At 44.0% G+C, this 24,372-nt stretch overlaps 1 protein-coding gene across 1 annotated transcript in view; it reads right to left on the bottom strand.

Moving 5' to 3' along the window:
* Nucleotides 1-24,372, bottom strand: part of LOC106610161 (vascular endothelial growth factor C) — a 47,515-nt gene that overhangs the window by 7,507 nt on the left and 15,636 nt on the right. The window contains exons 2-5 of the mRNA XM_014209332.3: nucleotides 20,195-20,408; nucleotides 19,708-19,898; nucleotides 14,492-14,631; nucleotides 2,139-2,251 (exon numbers count right to left, since the gene is read on the bottom strand). Of these exons, the coding sequence (XP_014064807.1) occupies nucleotides 2,139-2,251; nucleotides 14,492-14,631; nucleotides 19,708-19,898; nucleotides 20,195-20,408 (658 nt within the window). The remainder of the gene's footprint in view (nucleotides 1-2,138; nucleotides 2,252-14,491; nucleotides 14,632-19,707; nucleotides 19,899-20,194; nucleotides 20,409-24,372) is intronic.

Here is a 24,372-nt window from a genome sequence, read left to right as displayed (position 1 = left end):
TGTCAAAGCTGGTTAGTGTGAAGAGGAAACACAAATCAGCTCTGCTGCTCTCGCATGGCTATTGCTATCAAGTCCTCTCGTTGAATTATTAGTCTGTAATGTGGAAGATATAGGCCTAGCTAAATGTTTCTTTGGGTTCCATCAAATTGTAGAACATGGCAATGGGGTTGAATGATAATCAATGAGAAATTCAATGAATTGTCAGCCAGTAAATGTCATCGTATGACTGGACAATAAACCTACAGATGACCAACATCTTCTTTAATCTGGTAACTGCATGAGAAAGCTATGCTTCGATCATGAAGTCAATATCAGCTGATGAAAAGGGGTGATCCCCCATTAAACCAAATGTTGATGGCTCGATGTCCCCAATTTACCCAGATGCTTTTTAATATGAGTGAGTAAACTTTGAAGCCAAGTCTGTTAAGAGAGATTAACTTTCATGCGACAACAGAGTTGTTTGATTGGCTTCCTGCTTTCAGTGCCTCATAAACATTGTGTGGCTGGGGTAGAGTGGCGTGAGCCATGGGCTTCGTCCGAAAGGGCACCCTATTCCCTACATAGTCCACTATGGGTCCTGGTCAAAAGTAGTGCACTACAAAGGGAATAGGGCCACATTTGGGACGAAGCCATGGAATCCAGAGCTCTGGTATTCTTTCTGAATTCTTCTGTCTCTCGTTTGTTCACTCAGAGTTCTCTCTACTGCGTAGCCACGTCTGCTGAAAAACAACTGCCATGTTGTGTTTTCATAGTGATAACTTACCGAGACATGCCCTGGGCGATTTCAACATCTGCCTTAGAAAAAAAGTGGACTCGGGTTGTAAATAGTGTATGGGGATCACGGGTACGTTCTCGCGTGGAGTGGAATAAGTTGTTCTCTTGTTGGTGAGCTGTTGAAGAGACTCAAGTGCTGGTCTGTGTTTGCGTGAGGATTTTGTGGGCTGTTGTAAAAAACCAAGAGCACATTGTCCTTCTCTGTGTCTGTTTTTTTAAATCTATTATACTCTAGCATGTTGCTTCACTCTGTCACAGTCTTGTAAGAGGCCATTAAAATACCATTAATTGTGTTCAACACATTCTCTTGATTCCACATTTCAATCCATACCACAACTAGGACACCCTCAGAACAGCATAAGCCTATCTTAGTAATATTGAACTCAAAGAGAAACATAATTCACCACATTAAGCGGTAATTCAGACTAATAAACTGTAATTCAGTCTAATAAGTGGTAATTCAGTCTAATAAGTGGTAATTCAGTCTAATAAGCGGTAGCTAATTCAGTCTAATAAGCAGTAATTAATTCTAATAAACTGTAATTCAGTCTAATAAGCTGTAATTCAGTCTAATAAGCAGTAGCTCATTCAGTCTAATAAGCGGCAATTCAGTCTAATAAGCAGTAGCTCATTCAGTCTAATAAGCAGCAATTCAGTCTAATAAGCGGCAATTCAGTCTAAGTGTTAATTCAGTCTAATAAGTGGTAATTCAGTCTAATAAGCAGTAGCTAATTCAGTCTAATAAGCTGTAATTCAGTCTAATAAGCGGTAATTCAGTCTAATAAGCGGTAGCTAATTCAGTCTAATAAGCGGTTATTCAGTCTAATAAGTGTTAATTCAATCTAATAAGCGGTAGCTAATTCAGTCTAATAAGTGGTAATTCAGTCTAATAAGTGGTAATTCAGTCTAATAAGTGGTAGCTAATTCAGTCTAATAAGCGGTAATTCAGTCTAATAAGCGGTAATTCAGTCTAATAAGTGGTAATTCAGTCTAATAAGTGATAGCTAATTCAGTCTAATAAGCGGTAATTCAGTCTAATAAGTGGTAATTCAGTCTAATAAGTGATAGCTAATTCAGTCTAATAAGCGGTAATTCAGTCTAATAAGTGGTAATTCAGTCTAATAAGTGGCAGCTAATTCAGTCTAATAAGCGGTAATTCAGTCTCATAAGTGGTAATTCAGTCTAATAAGCGGTAGTTCAGTCTCATAAGTGGTAATTCAGTCTAATAAGTGATAGCTAATTCAGTCTAATAAGTGATAGCTAATTCAGTCTAATAAGCGGTAATTCAGTCTAACAAGCGGTAATTCAGTCTAATAAGTTGTGCAACAGGTGCAGTATCAGCATCAGAACTAGGACCTACTCACCCAAGTGTTGTGTCTGGGGCAGGGGAGGGGTGTCGCGTTGCACCGCCATACATCTACACAAGCGGTTGCTCCAGCTGTGGTTCTTTGGGCAGGTTTTATTGGCTACCAGACATCTGTAAGGGGAAAGCAGTTATTAGCATTAGAAGAGGAGGAAACCGACAGACAGAGGCTGCTGACCAGAGCCATATGGGCCCTGGTCAAAAGTAGTGCACTATATAGGGAATAGGGTGCCATATGAGTGGCAGTAGCTGGAGAGGAAATTCCTCACTTCATCGACATTCATTAACCTGGCCCAAACTACACAAAGCTATGTAGCATTTGATGTTGTTTTGGTTGTTGGATGAAATGTGACAGGGCTGGACTGGCTATTTTAAGGGTTATTTTGTCAACACCCACCCAGCACATCAAAGTTGGGTTAGCAGCCCATCTAATCGCAGAGTGAGAGTGAATAAGCCAATTGGCTCTGATGACATGAAACATTTCTGTCCCCTTAAAGATAAGAGGGATGCTGATTGGCTGAGTTTAGACAAACAACCATCAAAGAGAGAGGACTCTTGGGAAGACATCAATGGACAGCAATGAAAAAAAAGTAAGAAGAATATATTTGGTAGTCTAGTAAACATTGGTTAGCATTGGTAAGACCCTTCACTTTAGCTTAGAGCTGTATTCACCTCTTGAGCTTCCTTTCCGTTCCACATTACACGTCCTAGTAAAGAACACTTATTATGATGGACAGAAGATCCCCTGGATCTGTCAACGGGGATGATCATTTAGGGGGAGGAAAGTGAAAAGGATAAAAACTGGAGACACTGTCTGTCGCTCTAAATCGAAGCACATGGTGAGGCTGGCACACACGTCACATGATTCTGACCCTCTCCAACTCTCTCTCTCCAGCTCTCTCTCTCCAGCTCTTTCTCTCCAGCTCTCTCTCTCCAGCTCTCTCTCTCTCCAGCTCTCTCTCTCCATCTCTCTCTCTCCATCTCTCTCTCTCTCTCTCCAGCTCTTTCTCTCCAGCTCTCTATCTCCAGCTCTCTCTCTCCAACTCTTTCTCTCCAGCTCTCTCTCTCCAGCTCTCTCTCTCCAACTCTTTCTCTCCAACTCTTTCTCTTCAGCTCTCTCTCTCCAACTCTTTCTCTCCAGCTCTCTCTCTCCAACTCTTTCTCTCCAGCTCTCTCTCTCCAACTCTTTCTCTCCAGCTCTCTATCTCCAGCTCTCTCTCTCCAACTCTTTCTCTCCAGCTCTCTCTCTCCAACTCTCTCTCTCCAGCTCTCTCTCTCCAGCTCTCTCTCTCCAACTCTTTCTCTCCAACTCTTTCTCTCCAGCTCTCTCTCTCCAACTCTTTCTCTCCAGCTCTCTCTCTCCAACTCTTTCTCTCCAGCTCTCTCTCTCCAGCTCTCTCTCTCCAGCTCTCTATCTCCAGCTCTTTCTCTCCAACTCTTTCTCTCCAACTCTTTCTCTCCAGCTCTCTCTCTCCAACTCTTTCTCTCCAGCTCTCTATCTCCAGCTCTTTCTCTCCAGCTCTCTATCTCCAGCTCTTTCTCTCCAACTCTTTCTCTCCAGCTCTCTCTCTCCAACTCTTTCTCTCCAGCTCTCTCTCTCCAGCTCTCTCTCTCCAGCTCTCTCTCTCTAGCTCCTCTCTCCAGCTCTCTCTCTCCAGCTCTCTCTCTCTCTCTCTCTCTCTAGCTCCTCTCTCCAGCTCTCTCTCTCCAGCTCTCTCTCTCTCTCTCTCTCTCTCTCTCCAGCTCTTTCTCTCCAACTCTCTCTCTCCAGCTCTTTCTCTCCAACTCTCTCTCTCCAGCTCTTTCTCTCCAGCTCTTTCTCTCCAGCTCTTTCTCTCCAGCTCTCTCTCTCCACCTCTCTCTCCACCTCTCTCTCTCCACCTCTCTCTCCAGCTCTTTCTCTCCAACTCTTTCTCTCCAGCTCCCTCTCTCTCTGAGTTCGGCAATCATCATCATCTCTGTCTTCACAACCTGCACAATAATATCCTACTCACACACTTTCCATTGGCTTTCCATTGACAAAACACATTAGACAAATGACTGACCATCATGGACAGCGTGTTTCACACGCACATCTGACACATGCCAGACCAATATGGGTCTATTTAGTTTTGGACATTTCTGATATCTCGGAGCCCAGTGCTTTGCTTTTTCTCATACTGTTAACAAATTAGGCTAGACCACCGCTGAGAATCCAGTTGAAATCACATACGGCCAACCGACCTACACTGACTTTATCAGAGCCAGTGTCATGCTCCATCCATCTGTCTTTTTGCTCTGAGACAAACGCACGGCTCGTGCTACAGTGCAACCGCTGGCCAGTGAAAGCACGGTCGCGTTCCAAGCTAAACTTGATTCTGGCTGCTTTAACTGCTGTGAAAGAAAAGGGATAGCTCTCAGCATGGTGGAGTTGTGGAGTGAAATGTGTGCAATATCAAAGATGTAGTGGATTGCATTTAAAACACGTCAACTCTATATAAACTTCATATGGAGAAGGACTGTTGTTATGCAACATCTGATCCACATGAATGTAACAGCAGTAGAACTGCAAGAGGTTTGACACAAAAATAAAATGGCAATAAATCCAGTTAAAATGTATTGAAGTGAATTGGTATTTACACTGAACATACTGAGGAGTATTTCTGTCTGTTTTACAGCCCTTTTGCAGGGGAAAACTCATTCTGATTGGCTGGGCCTGGCTCCCCAGAGGGTGGGCCTATGCCCTCCCAGGCCCATCCATGGCTGCACCCCTGCCCAGTCATGTAAAAATGCATTTATTTCAATTAATTGATTTCCTTATAGGAATTGTAACTCAGTAAAATATTTCAGTATAGTCCAATTATCAGGGTTTTTGTAAACACACTGCAGTTTCTTCTTTCAATTAACCCCCTGAACAAAGCAACACCACCTCCTAAGACAATAAACTGCATTTCAGCAGAACCAGAGATATTACATAACCTGTATACTCTAGTCAGTAGTTCCTGCCAGACTGAGTTTATCACCACTAAGGAAAATGCACTGAAAAGAGAACCGCACTAGCTCCATTCTGCCTCTGAAGAGAGAGCCAACAAATAGCACTTAGCGCCTCTATGGAGGTTCGTTGTTGTATTCCTTTCAAGAGGGGGGAGAATACGAATGGAGCAGGTGGGAAGTTCACGGTAAAGAAAACAAGTGTATGAAATGAATTACTGCGTTGACTTCCGTTGTGCTACACACGAGGGTAGGTGCTGTGCTAGAGCTAAGGCTTCCGCTGTAGCTCCTGGAACTCACACTCGAAGCTGCATGTGTTTAGGTGCAAAAATGCTAACAAACTCTACTACCCCCAGCATGGAACATTCCTAAACAGTTTGATAAGGCTGCGTTCAACGCACACTTGTGTAACTAGCCACTGTACTGTGAGTGCATGCAGGTCTAAGGCTTCCTTCGACGTGCAGTACAACTGTATAACTAAAGTGTTACAGTGCATTCAGCTGGTCAGTGCAGTTGAAAAGGCATCCGTAAGGGCAAACCACTGTTAAAAAAACGGGCCTCTGGTTCAGTAATATATCCTTTTTCTATAACTCTGTCCTGAGGAAATGCCAACCATACACGAGCTCTGCGAGAGGCAAGCTAACGGATTGACAGGGGAACTTAAACATTTTTTCTTCTTCAAAACGTAGACCGTTTGTTTCCTCATGGTAGTGAAAAAGCAGGTCTTACCCTTCTCTGGTAGTGATTTATGACTCTCCCCCTCCATCTCAACCTCCGTCTCCCCCTCAGTCTCTACATCCGTTTCCCCCTCTGTCTCCCCGTCTGCTCTGGCAGTTTGATTTAAATGGTCCAGTCATAGCAGGCAGCTCCACGAACGACCAGGGCCTCACCCCCAATATCACCCCAATATCAGACCTGATCTGTAATATATCATCCCAATATCAGACCTGATCTCTAACATATCACCCTAATATCAGACCTGATCTGTAATATATCACTCCAATATCAGACCTGATCTCTAACATACTGTATCACCCCAATATCAGACCTGATCTGTAATATATCACTCCAATATCAGACCTGATCTGTAATATATCACCCCAATATCAGACCTGATCTCTAATATATCACCCCAATATCAGACCTGATCTGTAATATATCACTCCAATATCAGACCTGATCTCTAACATACTGTATCACCCCAATATCAGACCTGATCACTAACATATCACCCTAATATCAGACCTGATCTGTAATATATCACTCCAATATCAGACCTGATCTCTAATATATCACCCCAATATCAGACCTGATCTCTAATATATCACCCCAATATCAGACCTGATCTCTAATATATCACCCCAATATCAGACCTGATCTCTAATATATCACCCCAATATCAGACCTGATCTCTAATGTATCACCCCAATATCAGACCTGATCTCTAATGTATCACCCCAATATCAGACCTGATCTCTAATATATCACCCCAATATCAGCCCTAGCAGGCAGCGGTGCAGGGGTTCAGCCTCAGGCTGACTGAGTCCACTATAAGGGACAGGAGGACCCAGACCCACACCCTGCTCCACACCTCCAATCAATGCCCTGAGGAGCACCCCCTCACCTTTGCACCGAGCCCCACTGAGAAAGTGGACGGATGTAACAGCTAAGGTTACCCCCTCTCTGCGATTGATTGAGCCCCCTTTGTCGGGGGGTGACGGGGTGAGAGGGGTGAGAGAGTGAGACGAGTGGCACGGTCAGGGGTTTATCAGACACAGACATGCAGGGAGGCCTGGGACTCAGGTAGGGAGGCATGAAGCCTCCTTCACCCCCCCCCCCCCCCCCCCCCATCTAACATCCGTGCCCTCTCACCTCTTCCCTTCTCTCTGCCTTCTTCTCCCCAGGTCTAAGATCATCCTGTCTTCAAATGGAGGTGCTGTCTGATATATGACCCTGGTACAACATTCTGTCATCGGAGGGCGTTGGGGTGAGTAAGGGGGATGGGCAGGCGCTTTTATTATGAAAATCCCGGCAACAACAAAATTAGTCAGGCCTCTTTGAGGTCAGAACCTCTGAGCCTCCGAAAACATATCTGAGACATTCCACAATTGGTGTGCTAATCACAGTAAGCATCCATATGCTTGAAAGCAGGGGCGCTACTTTCGTTTTAGAAGTGGAGGGGACATAATTCATTTAAGAAATCTATCCAGTCAGATAAACACTCCAAACAGCCTACCCGACCGCTCGGAGGCATCCACATGGTCCTAAAGCACACCGTTGCCTCGTTTTGTATCACATTCCAATGATAAAACTGCGGGGGACAAAAATGCAATTTCAGAACATGTCCCCCGTCCCCGTCCCCAGTGAAAGTTGTGCCCGTGCTTGAAAGTGAAGAGTGAGCTTAGTCGACCTGATAACAAATTACAGTTAGTGGTTAAAGCACTACAGAAAAAATCAACTGTTTTGAATTCACAAACGCATTAGTTTCAAATGCTACAATGCAAACAGATGTTGGCTCAATTAACATTTTGGGTTGATTATCTACGGAAAACAAAAACATACCCTTTCGACTATTTATTTGAATTAAAAGTTGCTATGAAACAGCTCAGTGGCAGCTCTACACGTTTGAGGGATTGTCAATATGCTTTCAATTACCATACACACAGTGGCTTAAACAGACACCACATTCCAAAGGGCTGAAGAAAGTAACAAAAATCACCCTCCTGACATGTTTGTGGCTTCGTAGGAAGATACGTAATCTGATTAACAACACGTGCACTGTGCACCTTTCATAATACACAAGAACAAGAACATGTTAGTTCTACTTCAGCCGGGAAACTTTGCTGCATGTGATTTGATTAATATAGTACAACTATTGTCTATAATTCATATCAGGATGGGATTTGTATGTGGTATGTGAAGGCCTCTCTTGGTATGTGTTGTTTTGATTCATATAGCAAATCAACTACTGTCTATATTTCCGATGAGGAATGGATTGGTATGTACAGGGCCTCCTCTGGAATGTGATGGTTTGAAATGAATAATAACTGTGTGCATACAATAGAAGGTAGACTATGTGTTAGGGGGCTATCCACCTGACTTAGTAGCTTGTCTTATGTTAAATTGATCCGGTGATATAGAGCATCACTGTACATAATGTTATATATTATAGCTCTGCAGTTTCGGCGGTACCTGCTGCAATGTCCTATCCTGCTCCAATTTATGGCACAGGTCTACAGAGTACGCACGTCAGCACTCCATATGCCAAACGTCCTCTCCTTGAATAGGTCCCCCATTAAATGTTCATCTGTAAAACTAGCTACGCATCTGTTGCAAAGAAAACGTAATCTTTCCGAGTAGAAAGAGTAGCCTCACTCAACATGTTACCCACACATACTGTACAAGCTCAAGCAAAGATATGTATATTATAAAATTGGAGAAACAAAGCTTTAGCAGCACATCTGTGATGCGTCTCTTGACATCAAGCGTTTTACTGGCACTGAGGGTTCCCCCCCCCCCCGACAGACTGACAGCCACACGCCAGGATAAACGCCATCTTAGATAACGGATGGGATGCCCTTTGAGCTCCTCCTCGCTCCTCTCGCTCGGGTAACGGCTAACTGTTTGTCCCGTGGTATCCCAGAGAGATATTTTATTTTCATTACGCCTGTGAGTAACTCACAAAACCTCCATCCCATAGAAAAAGCAACCGAGCGTGAAACTCTTAGCCAACTTTTCATAATTATTACCAGTCTTTTCCCCTCACCGCGGTAGCTGCCCGAGAACAGATAAGGACAACACACTCTAATATTTGACATTTGAGGAATTACACTCTCAAGTTGAAAGCATTTCTCTTCACTCTGAAGAGTAGCTCATCTCTCTAATGGTTTATTATGTCCAGTATGTGTGAGGGCAGAGAGCGCCTTCTTTGGCGCTTCTTAGCCCTGGGCCTTGATAAGTAACGTTAGACCACCTTGTGTTAACGCTGGAAGCCTACAGGCTATATGATCACGAGATGTTGCCGTTCAGACAACAGCATTCTCCGTCGGTTTTGATACGCGTCTATTTATATGACGGCTGAACCGGCCAACATGTATTAGACTACCATTCCGTAGCATCTCCTCATCATTTTTCTACTGATATCAATCGGTGAGATCCTTACACATGTTGAGAGGCCTGGGCTTGTAATGGTCTGTGTGTCCTGGGCATTCACAACAGTTACGAGTAAAGGTCCATGGAAAAGAACCGCAGAGAAACACCAGAGAAAGATCAGAGCTCTACTACTGGACCCACGGGTCGGTTTCAGTCTTTAGCAGCTAGCTGAATCCGCAGCTCAAACTAATCAATTATTATTAGCCTTCACAGCTTAATTTGGTCCTATTTCTGAAATCCGGAATAATTCTGGGGATGGATTGGTCTAAACTAGACTCCATTAGGTCACTTTTAGATGTTGTATACAACTTTAATGCCTCTGTATCCGCAATCAGAACATAAACTGTTGCTGCTATATAACCATACCCAGAAAGGAATGGTGGAAAGAGACACCCCTTAGTGTCAAGGCAAAGAAGAAAAACACAAGGGATGCGTCTCAAACAGCACCCTATTCCCTATATAGTGCACTACTTTTGATTAGAGCCAAATGGGCCCCGGTCAAAAGTAGTGCACTATAAAGGAAAAAGGGTGCAATTTGGGATGCAAAGTTCTGCTCGCCATAGGAACACATCTGCTTTTTCTTACGCGAGGAGCTGAGCGAAGCCTGGCGATGTGTGAGAGAGAGAGCAGCTCACTCGCCGAGGGATGATGCGTTTTCCCCTTCCCTCCTGCTATTGAAAATCACTCTGACAGAGGAGCAGGCAGAAAAATACTGTTGTAAAATATCACATAATAATAAACAGGTCTGCTGACTCTCTCTGGAAGGATCATTCTGACAACTCCAGGACCAACTCAGGGTCTTAGGGGACGAACGCTGATCATTTGTCAACTTCATTCCCTCTGAAATAAGACTTTTATTCCATCATTTGATATGTGGTGATGTCACAGCCAGATAAGTCATAATATCATAGACATCCTGAACATGGACTCTCAGCCTCTAACATATTTATTTAATTTTACTTCATCCTTATTTTACCAGGTAAATTGACTGAGAACACATTCTCATTTACAGCAACGACATAAAGAGGACCAGGCATTTCAATTAGTCATGTCGGGTAAGATTCTATCCATTAATCACACATTGTTAAACGTTACTACTGAACTTAAGCATTATACCATGAATAAACTTTTCCATACCAAAAACACTCAGTCACCTACATTGTAATTCATCGTGCTTCAAACTATCCTATTGATTGGCCCCTGTGACACGGCTGGTGCAAAACAGTCTTGTAGCAGGCTCATATCCTGCCATAGATCTTTTAGCCAGGTAGTTATGACCTGGACCTCTGGTCTTCATCCCAAATTGCGTTCTATTCCCTATGGGTCCTGGTCAAAAGTAGAGCACTATAAAAGGAATAGGGTACCATTTGGAACGCAGCCCTGGATCTGACTGTAGCAGGCTGGGATCTCATCTGGGATTGATCTGCAGCTCTCTCTTGGCAATACTGTCCTCCCTGGTCGGTCACAACAACACCAGAGCTTTAGGACATGGAGAACATTAGGGCTTAGAGATCAATGGTGTTCCAATTGCCATTGTATTGCTAGAGGAGAGTTTTTCACCTTGGGAATGAGTCATTTCTCGGCATGCCGGCGCATTTCAAGAATGGGCGAAAGGCTAATCCTTCAGTCTGTGGGGTTGACACAAGGGCAATAAACATTTACACTAGTCGCACTGCAACAGCGCAATGCCGAGCAGAAATAGAGAGCAAGATCCTTTGTTAGTATACTAAGCGCTCGTACGAGATTTACAGAGACTTACAATTGATCTAAACATTCTGTCACATTAGAGACTATGAATTGACAGTACATGACATGACAAGGCCAGTGAACACGTCGGTTGGTGTAGAGTTTCTTATTTCGGTTTGAAATGAGCCATTCAATTTTGGGGCGAGGAGTTTTTCCTGAACACGTGAACTGAAACAGGTCAAACTCTGGGCCCTTGTTGATTATACCTAGGCTCCAGAGTTATACATAGGGCCCAAGTTTTTAGCTATGAGCTCATTGTCTATAGTATATTCTAAGTGTTTATGGAGTGTTGCTCTTAAGCCTGTTAGCTTGAGTTGTGCAGCCCTGGTCTTGCTCTCCTCTCCCTGGGGTGTTGACAGGCCGCCCCCACCCTGCTGCTCCTTATATCACCACTGTTACTGCTACTGTTAGTGCTACTGCTACTGTTAGTGTTACTGCTACTACTACTGCTACTACTACTGCTACTGCTTCTACTACTACTACTGCTACTGCTATTACTACTGATACTACTAGTACTACTGCTACTACTAGTGCTACTGTTAGGGCTACTGCTACTGTTAGTGTTACTGCTACTACTAGTACTACTGCTACTACTACTGCTACTGCTTCTACAACTACTATTGCTACTGCTATTAATACTGATACTACTAGTACTACTACTACTGCTACTGCTAGGGCTACTGCTACTGATACTACTAGTACTACTGCTACTACTACTGCTACTACCACTGCTACTGCTACTACTACTACTGCTGCTACTACTACTGATACTACTAGTACTACTGCTACTGCTAGGGCTACTGCTACTAATACTGCTACTGCTTCTACTACTGCTACTGCTAGGGCTACTGCTACTGTTAGTGTTACTGCTACTACTAGTACTACTGCTACTACTACTGCTACTGCTTCTACTACTACTATTGCTACTACTATTACTACTGATACTACTAGTACTACTACTACTGCTACTGCTAGGGCTACTGATACTACTAGTACTACTGCTACTACTACTGCTACTACTACTGCTACTGCTACTACTACTGCTACTGCTATTACTACTGATACTACTGGTACTACTGCTACTACTACTGCTACTGCTATTACTACTGCTACTGCTGCTGCTACTACTACTGCTACTGCTATTACTACTGATGCTACTAGTGCTACTGCTACTGCTAGTGCTTCTGCTACTACTAATGCTACTACTAGAACTGCTGCTACTTCTACTGCTACTGCTTCTACTACTGCTACTGATACTACTAATGCTACTGCTACTGTTACAACTACTGCTACTGCTATTACTACTGATACTACTAGTACTACTGCTACTGTTACTGCTACAGCTTCTACTACTGCTACTGCTACTGCTACTACTAGTGCTACTACTACTGCTACTGCTACTACTGCTGCTACTGCTACTAGTTACTACTACTACTACTACTGCTATTGCTACTACTTGGTGGAAAACCTCTAGATGTACCCTACTGTAGAAGAAGGACTGCTCTAAGTCTGGTGGAGGCTCTGGAAACAATATTGTCCCCCGACTTGTTCTGATTAAGCTAAACAGTTAACACCCCAGCTATCTCTCCTACCGCTCCCAGAAAACGACTGTATGTAAACGCGGCTTAATGTACAGTACATGTGGGAGCGTGAGACTGGGGGCCGGGCTAGGTGTTCGGGTCCGGGGACCAAGTCTACACTCCTCTGCTCCTCTGACGTAAACACAGCAGACAGACAAAACGAGGAGCTGTCTGTAGATACGTCTCCCATGTAACCTCTTGCTCACGATATACTGCAGTTTTCATAAGGTAAGGCAGGTGAAGTTATGCTTCTGGACGTTTACTGCAGAAGTAGCAACATCTCATCTTTACATCACCCAAGTGGGTGCTGCACAGGTGTGTGTATGATGGAGGAAATGACACTAACTCTTATTATGTAAAAGTGATTTCAGGTCTGGTGACAGAAACGCCATCCATTTATCTGTCCTCACTCCACGTAGTGTCTATGGACTCAGTCCATAATGCTCCACAGTGCACTGCCCTGCCTAGATGGAAAGTTAATCAAGGTTCACTGCTGGGATTTCCTGTAGTAGCACCTCTTATATCAACACACTGACAGGAAGCCTTCACAGCACAGGAACAATAGGTGTCTACACTAAATTGGCCAATATGAACCTCTATATCCGTTCAAGGGAAAATACTGTTGCTGTACAGCATAAGGCAACATCCCACTGTGTCCAAAACACACACAACCTTTTCGCCACATATACTCCCAATAAAGAGAACCAGAATCCAGGAACTGACTGGAAAAACTGAGCGAGTTTGTTGGAACTGGGGACTTTTGGTTAGCATGCTGACAGCGGAGACGCTATCCTAAGTTTCTTGGTGCGAGAACGAGCTCTTTGCAGGCTTAAATACATCCGCAACATCTTGCAAACTGTTGAAGTGTATTTCCTGTCCTGTGGTGGACAATGCTTCCTTCTCACTTTCTGGGCATTTGGAAAAGTCCCTGTGACAGATATCTGTTAGAATACTTTTAGCAGTTAATTCAACGGATCCAATGTATTGGATCTGAAAACACAATGGATAGACTGTATTAAGAATCCAGAAAAAGGCACTAGAAGAGGCCTATATAATGCAGAGAAGATACTTTACAGAACTACTAATACTATTACTACTACCCCTAACTCCTACAGGGGTAGGAGCAGATCAACATAGCTAACTATTACTACTACCCCTAACTCCTACAGGGGTAGGAGCAGATCAACATAGCTAACTATTACTACTACCCCTAACTCCTACAGGGGTAGGAGCAGATCAGCATAGTTAACTATTACTACTACCCCTAACTCATACAGGGGTAGGAGCAGATCAACATAGCTAACTATTACTACTACCCCTAACTCCTACAGGGGTAGGAGCAGATCAACATAGCTAACTATTACTACTACCCCTAACTCCTACAGGGGTAGGAGCAGATCAGCATAGTTAACTATTACTACTACCCCTAACTCCTACAGGGGTAGGAGCAGATCAGCATAGCTAACTATTACTACTACCCCTAACTCCTACAGGGGTAGGAGCAGATCAACATAGTTAACTATTACTACTACCCCTAACTCCTACAGGGGTAGGAGCAGATCAACATAGCTACCTATTACTACTACCCAAGCAGATCAACATAGCTAACTATTACCCCTAACTCCTACAGGGGTAGGAGCAGATCAACATAGCTAACTATTACTACTACCCCTAACTCCTACAGGGGTAGGAGCAGATCAACATAGCTAACTATTACTACTACCCCTAACTCCTACAGGGGTAGGAGCAGATCAACATAGCTAACTATTACTACTACCCCTAACTCCTACAGGGGTAGGAGCAGATCAACATAGCTAACTATTACTACTACCCCTAACTCCTACAGGGGTAGGAGCAGATCAGCATAGCTAAGTTAGAGGACTGGATTAAGAAAAGGAACACTTACTCTGGTAGAGATCGTCGTATGATGGAGTGTACTTGTCTGTAGGCGTCCAGTTTGGACAGACAATTGCAAACGGTGTGGTTGGCAAAGCTGATAGTCACTAGGTTGTTATTTGTACTGCTGGAAACTGTGATTTCAAACAGCTAGGAGAAACAGAGAGAGAAAATGAGTCAAGTAACACATAGTAGGACTTTCAGACAGTTTTCTTTAGTCAACATAATGGTGAAACCTACAATGAATAGTGGTTTTCAGACAGTTTTGAGAGAAGAAAAAAAACTATTATCAAGCAACTGACAGAAATAATAGTACTTTGTAGGACCTGTATTTGTCTGGTTGATGTCACGGCGCAACCAAACTTGATGATCAACCTTTTGCCACAGTTTCTTTGCAGCATTCTAGTCAGGACCATTTGAGGGTTGAAGATTAAATCTAAAAACAACCAGATAAGTGGGGCTAAGAATGGGCCATGTTGTGCAACTCTAAATTCGCAGAGCCCTGACACACAACCACACTGTGAATAAACTCTCTAACCACAACTACAGACAACATTGAAGTGGACGGGATAGCAGCCATGAAAGAGGAAATGAGGCAAGGGAGCTTGTTTTTATTAGTGTCGGCAGGAGCTTTCTGTATCACGCCTTGATCAATTAAACACTATTCATTGAGGTTACTCTGTTCTAGGGCCGCATAGGGAGGAATGGAGTAGACTCAAGCAGTGATTGAGAGTGAGTCTGTGAATGGCCATTGGCCCCCAAAGCACGAATAGCAAACAAAAGTCTCTGTGACTTGAATCCAGACTTTTCTTCCCTTCAATGAAACAGGTCAGTCAACATTCACTCAAAAAATAAATAACAGAACACTCAATGAGGACTATAGTCCTTTAGGATGATTAAAACTGACCTAAGCAATCACCCCAATCCTCCTCCTGGCAGACATGTTACCAAGGTAGCCCAGTCTGATTAGTCTCAGCACCTTGGCATGGGCTTTGGCAGAGGCCATTCCAGCTTCCTTTTAAGAAACCGGTAAAACCTGACAAATGCCGCTGCAATAAATACTGCAACCCTTATCCCAATACATTGATGAGATTGGGAATGGTTTATAAGTGAGGGGAATACCCGGGAATACCAAAAATACTGTAATAATGGGATGATCTGACCCCCATGCCCTAACGTCGCCTCAGAACATCCTCCCCGGTGACAGGGAGGGGTGCTTCCCTACCTTCCCCTACCCGCCCCTCCTTCCCATCCACACCCGGCTCCTTACAGCCATGCTTACGCACTTACACTGCATCACACATCCCCCCACCGCTCTAAAGACAACACACTAACCCCTCGTTAGGCTGGCAACGTACATGAGAGAGATTTCTTAAGGCGTCTTGATGTACTGTATCTGACAATGGACTCTACTCGCATCTGGGGAAAGGAAGTGAGCACTACCAAAGATCTGTCTTAAAGAACACTCCCACTGTACCTACAGAATAGTTAATTGAGGGTAGAGGAAAGAAATGCTTAAAAGATCCGTAAAATCAACTAGCGATGCTCAAATAAAATAAAACAAAATGTTATTGGTCACATACACATGGTCAGCAGATGTTAATGCGAGTGTAGCAAAATGCTTGTGCTTCTAGTACCAACCGTGCAGTAAAATCTAACAAATAATCTAACACATTTTACAATGACTAACTTATACACACAAATGTAAAGGGATGAATAAGAATATGTACAGTACATATAAATATATGGATGAGCGATGGCCGTGCGGCATAGGCAAGATGCAGTAGATAGTATAGAATACAGTATATACATATGAGATGAGTAATGTAGGATATGTAGACATTATTAAAGTGGCGTTATTTAAAGTGACTAGTGATACCTTTATTAAATCAATTTATTAAATGTATTAAAGTGGCCAGAGATTTGAGTCTGTATGTTGGCAGCAGCCTCTCTATGTTAGTGATGGCTGTTTAACAGTCTGATGGCCTTGAGATAGAAGCTGTTTTTCAGTCTCTCGGTCCCAGCTTTGATGCATCTGTACTGACCTCGCCTTCTGGATGATAGCGGGGTGAACAGGCAGTGGCTCGGGTGGTTGTTGTCCTTAATGATCTTTTTGGCCTTCCTGTGACATCGGGTGCTGTAGGTGTCCTGGAGGGCAGGTAGTTTGCCCCTGGTGATGCGTTGTGCAGACCGCACCACTCTCTGGAGAGCTCTGCGGTTGTAGGCGGAGCAGTTGCCATACCAGGAGGTGATACAGCCCGACAGGATGCTCTCGATTGTGTATCTGTAAAAGTTTGTGAGTGTTTTCGGTGACAAGCAAAAATGTTTCAACCTCCTGAGGTTGAAGAGGTGCTGTTGCGCCTTCTTCACCACGCTGTCTGTGTGGGTGGACCAATTCAGTTTGTCTGTGATGTGTACGCCGAGGAACTTGAAACTTTCCACCTTCTCCACTACTGTCCTGTCAATGTAGATAGGGGGGTGCTCCCTTTGCTGTTTCCTGAAGTCCACGATCATCTCCTTTGTTTTGTTGACGTTGAGTGAGAGATTATTTTCCTGACACCACAATCTGAGGGCCCTCACCTCCTTCCTGTAGGCCGTCTCGCCGTTGTTGGTAATCAAGCCTACCACTGTAGTGTCATTTGCAAACTTGATGATTGAGTTGGAGGCGTGCATGGCCACACAGTCATGGGTGAACAGGGAGTACAGGAGAGGGCTGAGAATGCACCATTGTGGGGCCCCAGTGTTGAGGTTCAGCGGGCTGGAGATGTTGTTTCCTACCCTCACCACCTGGGGGTGGCCCGTCAGAAAGTCCAGGACCCAGTTGCACAGGGTGGGGTCGAGACCTAGGGTCTCGAGCTTATTGATGAGTTTGGAGGGTACTATGGTGTTAAATGCTGAGCTGTAGTCAATGAACAGCATTCTTACATAGGTATTCCTCTTGTCCAGATGGGATAGGGCAGTGTGCAGTGTGATGGCGATTGCGTCGTCTGTGGACCTATTGGGGCGGTAAGCAAATTGGAGTGGATCTAGGGTATCAGGTAGGGTGGAGGTGATATAATCCTTGACTAGTCTCTCAAAGCACTTCATGATGACAGAAGTGAGTGCTACAGGGCGATAGTCATTTAGTTCAGTTACTTTAGCTTTCTTGTGAACAGGAACAATGGTGGCCATCTTGAAGCATGTGGGCACAGCAGACTGGGATAGGGATTGATTGAATATGTCTGTAAACACACCAGCCAGCTGGTCTGCGTATGCTCTGACAACGCGACTAGGGATGCCGTCTGGGCCGGCAGCTTTGCGAGAGTTAACACATTTAAATGTTTTACTCATGTTGGTCACAGTGAAGGAGAGTCCACAGGCTTTGGTAGCGGTCCGTGTCAGTGGCACTGTATTGTCCTCAAAGCTAGGAAAGAAGTTGTTTAATTTGTATGGGAGCAAGACGTCGATGTCTGCGACGAGGCTGGTTTTCTTTTGTAGTCTGTGATTGACTGTAGACTCGGCCACATACGTCTCGTGTCTGAGCCGTTGAATTGCGACTCTACTTTGTCTCTATACTGACGCTTTGCTTGTTTGATTGCAGAGGGAATAGCTACACTGTTTGTATTCGGTCATGTTTCCAGTCGCCTTGCCATGACTAAATGCGGTGGTTTGCCCTTTCAGTTTTGCGCGAATCCTCACATCAATCCACGGTTTCTGGTTAGGGAAGGTTTTAATAGTCACAGTGGGTACAAAATCACCATTGCATTTGCTAATAAACTCGCTCACTGAGTCAGAGTATACATACATTTTATTGTCTGAGGCTACCTGGAACATATCCCAGTCCACGTGATCGAAGCAATCCTGAAGCGTGGAATCCGATATGTCAGGCGAGCGTTGCCAAAGGGAGGGTGGGGGAGGGTGGGGGAGGGCTGCTACCAGCCCGTCGAGACTGCTACCAGCCTGTGTCGCACATTTGATATGCTGATAGAATTTAAGAAGCCTTGTTCTCAGATTAGCTTTGTTAAAATCCCCAGCTACAATAAATGCAGCCTCAGGATGTATGGTTTCCAGTTTACATAGAGTCCAGTGAAGTTCTATCAGAAATGTACAGACGAGTCCTAATCTAACATCTATGCTCCCCCAGTGTCTCCTTGAATGTTGACGCATGCTTATTCTCTGACGCAAACACATTTTACTGTACCACACAGACCCCCCCCCCCCCACAGCATATCACATCTCAGAGCCCTATGAGTCTAGTTCAGTGGTCATGAAAAACATTGCACAACTATTAGGTCTTTTTTCTGATCCCCTAAAATAGAGAATCTAATTTCTTGATGGTCCAAAAAAATGTGTTAGGGCAGTAAAGATTATAGGAAAACCCCCTTAGGTTCCCAGGGGTGACCAGGATTAAGTCAAGTAGGTCATTGAGTTACACTTACAGAGGCTGTGGTAGGTCCGCATCGAAACATTAGCAGTCTAACAACAGTTGCCATGCTAAGGCCTTGACCAGGAGGACTCAGACTCAAACCCCTGACTGTGAGCGTGTCATGCTTTAAATCACACAGACTCCGAATAGCCCGGCTGGGGTCAGCCCACCCAAAATAAGTGGACAATTATAAGAGGCCTAGCCGCTAATAACTCCAACACACACACAACCTCGCAGAAGACCCCCTGCCTGCCGTTTACCCCCTGAATCAAGGTTGGACACTGAGAATGAACCCCTCACTCCCCTCAGTCTAGTAGAGAAAAACTAAGCGCAGGCTTTAAAGAAGCTATACGCACATCAGAGTGCCTCCAATACGTCATTTGGATTTCCACAGATCCCACTCTGTAAAAACAATGCGTTGTTTTGGCATTTTCATGCAAATCAACTAAACCGTTTCTAAATCATATGAAGCAAGGCTTTAACCCAACTCCGGTCCTCAGGGGCCTGTGTGCCTAACCGTTTTCAGGTCTTGCCATTCAACTAGTAAAATTATGATCTGTGAGTGATCTGTGGTCAATCAACATACTGCGGCCTGTGAGGACTGAAGTTGAGTACCGCCGCTGTTTAAGAACCCCACTCCAACGCACACTCGCGCGCGCGCACACACACACACACACACACACACACACACACACACACACACACACACACACACACACACACACACACACACACACACACATACACACACACACACACACACACACACACACACACACTCCCCCCCCCCCTTGCGGTCCCCCAGGTTGTGTGTAACTCACCGTCTTGCTGATGTAGGAGGTGCTGATGTTCATACACTGATGCGCCTCGCTGTTGCAGCAGCCCCCACATCTGTAGACAGACACGCAGGGTGGTTTATAGAAGGTGTTTGTAGCCGCCCCAAACTCTTTCCCCACATCTAAACAAACTTCTCGTGGCATGCACTGGGTCTTTTTCCACTCTGACACAATACCTGTTGGATGCACGTTGAGAGAATCAGACAGGAAGACCAGAGCATTAAAATGACATCATCATTCGACAAACCATGTATTGTATTGCACTTCCTGTATTGACGTCAGTCAAGATAAGTGGCCAATCAAATGTATTTTCTTTTTTAGGTGATATAAATTAGTTTGCAAAAATAAGCACTGATCTAATTGTTTGTTATAGTCAAATGTTACTAGGCTACAAGGTCAGTTGGTCAACAACAAACACATCTAGACAGGCCAACAGCGACAGAAAAAGCATCTCCTGAAAACAGACACCTACTTTTCAGTGTGTCAGGGTTCAAGGAAGCGAACGCCGGCAGTTCGTCGCTCGACCGCGTTTCCGTGGCTGTGTGTTCCCCTCTCCGGGTGAAGCGTGCGCCCCGCTTTGACCGGCAACTGAGCACCCTGTAGTAGTTAGGGTACACTATCCTCATCAGTTCGTCAACACTGGCCACGGAGCGCAGCTGCTGCTCAAGGTCTGGCTCCGACAGCTCCTGGATGGAAAGAACAGAGAGACCATATAATGACTGATGGACTGGTACCGTTATCACACAATAAGAACTGGGGAGAAGACATGAAGGTATTTGGTTTGAGGAGACCTCCTACAATAGTGTGGTGAATGATACAAACAGGGTTCACGAGGAACTGTGTAACAAGAGTCAACTCAGCCGGAGACGATACCATGATCTGATGAATTAACTTAGATCTTATTGCTATTTGTTAGGAGGAGGAAGAGTGTTTAGAAAGGAATCTCATGGTGATGGTTTTGGCTCACGGACATATACATGTCACATATCAGGTGATATGCATTTTACATAGTCTTATCCAGAGTGACTTACAGAAGCAATTAGGGTTAAGTACCTTGCTCAATGGCACATCGCCAGATGTTTCACCTAATCGGCTTGGGAATTTGAACCAACGAAGTTTCAGTTACTGGTCCAACGCTTTTAACTGCTAGGCTATCTGCCGCACCTTACGTAAGCTCTTTGAGCAATCAGTCACTCATTCATTCACGGACTGCAAACCAGCCCTTAGTAGGCTTCTATACTTGTTGATCTGCCATGAATCAGTTCAACCTACTAACTATGTTAGTTTTACTATTCATTCCAAAATATAATTCTCATTCAATGCTGAGAATCCCTTTGTATTGCACCACCTTTAGCAGTTGTATCAACCACAGACCAGTATTGAAATGAAAAAATATATATAATTGTAAGTAGAAATAAGTGCGGAGTGAAAGATAAAAAGCCTTTATTGTATGGGCTAAGACATTATTAAAATACACCAACACGCCTTCAGGGTGTCTACACAGTGGAGAGGCAGACCAATGTTGTCTGAACGGGTAGGGAGACGTGAATAATACAGAATGCTTGGTGTGAGGGTAGCTACTCTAGCTAATGACCTGTTCTCCTTCAACAGTACAACCAACCCCTGGAAGACATCTGTATCAGAATCGTCTAGTACACTTTCAGCACCCGGTCGTCCCTCACCGACCAAACAATTGACAGGCTGCTTCCCTCCCTACACACCGCCACTCCTTGGGGGATACGAGTTTGCAAAGTGTGAAAACATGAGCACTGTCTAACAGAGTGTACAGGAGTCGCCGATGAAAAGTGATACTGCTGTCTGGAACATTCCAGGAAACATGCCCAGTTACCCTCATGAGTCATGACTGATCACCCCCGACGATAACCAAAAAAGAGAGAGAAAGAAAGAGAAAACCTCCCTCCCTCACATTTGTCTCCCTTCAAGGTGTCAAAAAGCGAAAGTAAGAAAACAAGGTGTCAAAATGCGAAAGTAAGAAAAAAAGGGCCAATAAATGTTTTTTTACTTTTTTCGGACAGACTCTATCTGGGTAATTCATAATAGTTTATTATCCAAGACCTGGCTGGGATTATTAAATAGACATGACATCTTATTCTGTGCTGACCACCATGTTTACAGGTGGTACAGGTACAGGATATGTAAGTTCCTTGACTCTAATTTACAGAGAACACATCTCTTAACTTCTTGTCTTGGAGAACATGATCAATTATAAATACATGTCTCATATGTTTGCCTTAAAGTTTGTGGTATGTTTAGTGTTTTAAAACATGTTGACAGGATTGGCAAATTCAACAAAGACATGAACCATTATGTTTTCCCTAGTTGAGTCGTTCCCAGAGAAGGTTACTTAATAATATCTTGATTTGTCTAGTTCATCTTGTCTTCAAAGATGAGCCATGAGCTGTTTGCAAACATTTCACCCAAACGATAATAAAGAGGATTGAACTGAAAGGGGACGTGCTTTGCAGTTTGCATGAAAATGGACAGATTGTAAACATACTGAGTGCATTATTCAGTTCAGGGAATGCTTGTTGGACTCTGATACTCTCCAAGGACACAGGTTCAAGCCTTTGCTTTGACATCAGATGTCATGACTTAATAAACAACGCAGAGCAAATAACAGGAATAGCAGTTCCATCTTTTGCTCCTGTATCGCCAATAGTTAATTGACAATACGACCTCGGCTCCACTCTGGTTGACATAATCCAGAAACAAAGAGAGAAAGATTTGGACCTTTCTGTCAGGTTACAGAGGAACCGTAGGGTAGTTTATATATTGGAATCTACAGTGTACTATATCTGACTTGATACAGGTGTCTTATTTTCTTTAAGCTCGTAACCATGTGTGTGAGGTGTATCATTTTGTTTCAAAGTAGATTTGTTTCAAGAAACACTCTGTGTGACCCTGATTTAGACCCACTGCAATAAAAAGCTTCAAATGAATCAGGTCCACCACAAAACACACCACTTTCATTTGCTCCGTGCAGTTTAGAACTCTGCCAAGCAATCCCACTGATGACACTTACATTGACTACTTTTGACTAGGGTTCATGCGGTGAAAGTTTGAAGTCACAGGATATGAATGACCGCGCGGACAGACGTACAGTCCGGATAAAAGAATGTTCTAAATGTAACACATAAAACCTCAGCCAAAGTTCATTTTTTTGTCAGTCCTGGTCTTCATCCAAAATGGCACAGTATACCCTTCATAGTGCACAAAAGTAGTGCACTATATAGGGAATAGGGTGCCATTTTGGACGAATCTCTGCTGTTAGTGGAATGCACTGCCACAGGCACAGGAAGGTGAATGTATGACTGAGTGATGGTAATGGAACATTATTGCCACACTACAAATAGGCACAGGAAATCTGCCTGACCACTATGACAATAATAAAATGCCAGTGTGGTTTAATCATCAGCATGTGTGGTTCTAATTACCAAGCAAACATGCTCACCCTTGCCTAAAAACAGCATTGTAAATTGAGCTGACTTTCAATTGTTCACTTGACACCATTAGGAGGGAGTGGCTAGGGCCAGGAGTTTTCCCTGACCATGTGATCTGACCAGGAAAAACTCCAGTCCCTGGTTGTATAAATTAAAACCAGGGCTGTGAGATTCCACTTGTCAGGGAAAACGGACAATAAACAATGTCAAGATGGAATCATATGCGTGGGAGTTACTACCTGTAATGAACAGTAAAAACCTGTGGGCAAAGTGATGGCCTCAGTACTGAGTTACTGGAAGGCTGCTACATCCTATACCGTACAGTATGACTCTAGGTATTTCCTATGATGACAGGTATAAACCACAGCCTGAGCCTGGGCTCGACGGTGAAGCAGCAGTGTCCGTGCTTCCTCTGACTAAGCAGAGCAGGGCAGGTTTACGGCTACCGGGCAAGCCCCCGTCCTCCCTACCTCCCCCCCCCCCCCCCCCCCCCCCCCCTCCCCCTCGTCCTCTGGTTCACCGGCATCCCGGATGCTCTAGGATCCAACAGCCCAAAACGATCTTCCCAATCTGAGCCTGGAATTCCTCTCTTCCGTTGTCCTGCAGGGCCAGGGATTTAATCCATGTTGCCAGGATTCAACTAGAATCTACCTCTTTAAATATATTACCATGAATGTATTGCCACGGGGCGTATATGATAGTGTATGGTCCATTTGTATCTGTTTTACACTGCCTAAAGACGCAGCCTGATGTCATGTTCTGCATTAGAGTGACATTTAGTGAGCAAACCGCCTGACAAGATTTTTCCATTCCCAAAAGTGATGTCATAATCAATAAAAACAGTCAAAATACTGCCAAAGTCAGACAGTGACTCATCGATATTGCATAAATAGTGAATTAAAGATTTCCTAATATGTCCAAACCGCATAATCTAATGATATGAGTCACATTGAAAACAAAATAACCGATTGAAAATGGTTCCCTTAAGAACAAACAAGCATCCTGGTTTGGAAAAACGCTGTAACAGTGGCCAATAGGTAATAGGTCTGATAGTTACTCAACAAATGATGTACTTGATGTCAACGGAATGACAGGAAAAACCTCAAACTATTTCTGTCCTTAACTTGTGATAGTAACATACTCTGTTTACGTCATCCAACAATTCAAAACGGAATAAGTCTTCCACTTC

The sequence above is a fragment of the Salmo salar genome, chromosome 08, assembly GCF_965601325.2.
Source record: "Salmo salar chromosome 08, fSalSal1, whole genome shotgun sequence".
In the NCBI taxonomy this organism is placed as follows: domain Eukaryota; kingdom Metazoa; phylum Chordata; class Actinopteri; order Salmoniformes; family Salmonidae; genus Salmo; species Salmo salar.
Note: the sequence above shows the minus strand (reverse complement) of the source record. Positions and strands in the feature narration are given on the sequence as shown.